The sequence below is a fragment of the Etheostoma spectabile genome, chromosome 22 (assembly GCF_008692095.1).
Source record: "Etheostoma spectabile isolate EspeVRDwgs_2016 chromosome 22, UIUC_Espe_1.0, whole genome shotgun sequence".
In the NCBI taxonomy this organism is placed as follows: Eukaryota; Metazoa; Chordata; class Actinopteri; order Perciformes; family Percidae; genus Etheostoma; species Etheostoma spectabile.
This window is the reverse complement of record NC_045754.1, coordinates 8,688,004-8,690,632: the sequence shown is the minus strand read 5'-3', so window position 1 is coordinate 8,690,632 and position 2,629 is coordinate 8,688,004. Positions and strand designations below refer to the sequence as shown.

Here is a 2,629-nt window from a genome sequence, read left to right as displayed (position 1 = left end):
ACACACACACACACACACACACACTCCGCTTGGATAGCAGCAGGAAGTTGTGCAGTATTGTGGTTTCTCCTGTACAGACACAACACCTGCACCTGACAGCAGTTTTTTTGCACGCTCTGGTTAGCTTGTACGTCACCGACAGCATTTGATGTCATATCACTGTACATCTACTTGAAGCATGTTATGTTGTGAAACCCTGACAGCAGTGTGAGAGTTGGGTGACAAGGACAGAAGAAAAAAAAAAAACTGACAGAAAATGAAAAGTCAGAAAAAAGGCAGCATATCTTTTGCAAATGGTGAAGTATTCAGTTTTTGTTTACTGAAGTAAAAGTAACAACCCAACAGTGTAGAAATACTCTGCCACAAGCATTCAAACATTTACTTAAGTAAAAGTACAAATGTATTAGCATCAACATATACTTCACAATGTAAAATGAATCATCAAGCAGAATTATGTGGGTTATATTATTGAAATATAGTTAACGATGCATTTATGTGTTTATTACTTTAATGTTGCAGCTGAGAAAGGAGGGGCATCTTTTTTGTTAGAAATAGGAAGTGTGTGAATTTCATCAAACGGATCAATAAATAATAAATACATTTTTATCCATAATAATACATCATTTATTCTTTGATTATATTTTTTTATTATTGATCTGAAAGTGCAAAGTACCAAAGGTATCAAATAAATGTGGTGCAGTAAACAGTACCTCTATTTGCCTCTGAGATGTATAGAGAAAGAGAGAAGTATAAAGTAGCAGAAAATGGAAATAGTCAAGTAAAGTACAAGTACCTCAACATTTTTTACTTAAGAACAGTACTTGAGAAAATGTACTTGGTTACTTTCCATCGATTTCTGTTGCACAAAACCCTCTTTAATATTGCATCAGACAACCAGTTTGTGTTTGTTTTGTTGCAGGGCCCTTCTCAATACCCAGATGAATATGGTTCAGGGTTGACTGAAAACACGGGCATGTGTGACAGAAGCTGGGTCAGGGAGTTTCGTGGACAGTATGAACCACCGCTCTTCTGGATCATCTTCATTCTTGGCGCCGTGGGTAATCTGATGGTGGTTTGGATCTACACCACCGTGCGTAACCGCCTGAAAACAATGACCGACGTGTACCTGCTAAACCTGGCTGTGGCTGACCTCCTCTTCCTGTGCATGCTGCCCTTCTGGGCTGTTGATGCCACCAAGGGCTGGGACTTTGGCATCAGTCTCTGCAAAATGGTATCGGCTGTCTATAAAATCAACTTCTTCAGCAGCATGCTCCTGCTCACCTGCATCAGCGTGGACCGCTACATTGCTATTGTGCAGGTCACCAAGGCCCAGAACCTGAAGAAAAAGAGGCTGTTCTACAGCAAATTTGCCTGCCTGGTCGTCTGGTTTGTCTCCATTCTCTTGGCCCTACCTGAGTTTATCTTCGCCCAGGTGAAGGAGGACAAATCGGGCCAGTCCTTCTGTGCTCTGGTCTACTGGAACAATGTGAACAACCGGACTAAAATTCTGGTTCTGTCCCTGCAGATCTGCATGGGCTTTTTCCTTCCTCTGCTAGTTATGTGCCTTTGTTACTTTGTCATCATTCGCACACTTCTGCAGGCCAAAAGCTTTGAAAAGCACAAGGCCTTACGTGTCATCTTTGCTGTGGTGTTTGTGTTTGTTATCTCTCAGCTGCCTCACAATGGTCTGCTGATAATGGAGGCCACACAGGCGGCCAATACTACCATCACCGATTGTAAAACTGTAATTGGTTTTGACGTTGCTGGACAGGTTGCTAAGACCCTGGCGTTCACTCATGCCTGCCTAAACCCATTCCTGTATGTCTTCATTGGAGTGCGGTTCAGACAAGACCTTCTGAGGATTGTGAAAATGGGTACTTGTGGTCTGGGCAAAGGAGGGCTCAGTAAAATACAGGCGGTTCCCAAACGTCCCTCTGTCATGTCAGACACTGAAACTACCCCTGCCCTTTCCATATAAATGTGCATTTTCCTAAAATCCCAAACCTCTCACCTGAGCCTATAGTTCAAATAACGTTTATTATATTTCCATTTTTTCCCTAATACATTAATTACAACTAGGAGAGCACTGACACCATTGTCAACTTTCAAAGCAACACAATCTTTTTAGTTTTCATTACATTCATACTTTGATATTTACAAGCAGTTTTTCTCGAGTCACTGTATAAACTGTATATTTGTGTAAATACTGTTTTTTTAAGTGTTTTTTTTTTTACATTTGTTCTATCATATATTTGTCGTGTGCTGCTGTAACTGAATAAAAAACATTGTAATTTTGATTTTGATAAAAAACAATTAAAAACCAGAAAAATCTAAAGCATGCTGCAGTTTTCTTCGTTGCTATTTTGTCCTCACAGCACAAAAACAAGAAGGAAGTTACAATAGTTTTAAGTACATACTATAAACAAATGCAGTGGTGATGACACTTTATATCTACTATACATGACAACGTATTTAAGTGCTTTCACTGGTTTAACAGACCTTTTGTGGTGGGAAACATACTTGACTGTGGCCAGTTCAATCCACAATGTTTTTCGGTTTGACTAGACATCCTCCTGTTGACAGTCTGTGCCTTCGTTTGTGCCGACTCTCTGACTGTTGAACCTCGTCT

General features: G+C 40.2%; 1 protein-coding gene across 2 annotated transcripts in view; it reads left to right on the top strand.

The window, feature by feature from the left end:
- Nucleotides 1-2,291, top strand: part of ccr9b (chemokine (C-C motif) receptor 9b) — a 3,314-nt gene extending 1,023 nt beyond the window's left edge. The window contains exons 3-4 of one of the 2 annotated variants that reach the window (XM_032503503.1): nucleotides 920-1,990; nucleotides 2,058-2,290. In XM_032503503.1, the coding sequence (XP_032359394.1) occupies nucleotides 920-1,978 (1,059 nt within the window). In that variant the 3' untranslated portion in view covers nucleotides 1,979-1,990; nucleotides 2,058-2,290. Of the gene's footprint in view, nucleotides 1-919 lie in introns of both variants that reach the window. The other variant, XM_032503502.1, reaches the window with a different exon arrangement.
- The last annotated feature ends 338 nt before the right edge of the window (nucleotides 2,292-2,629 follow it).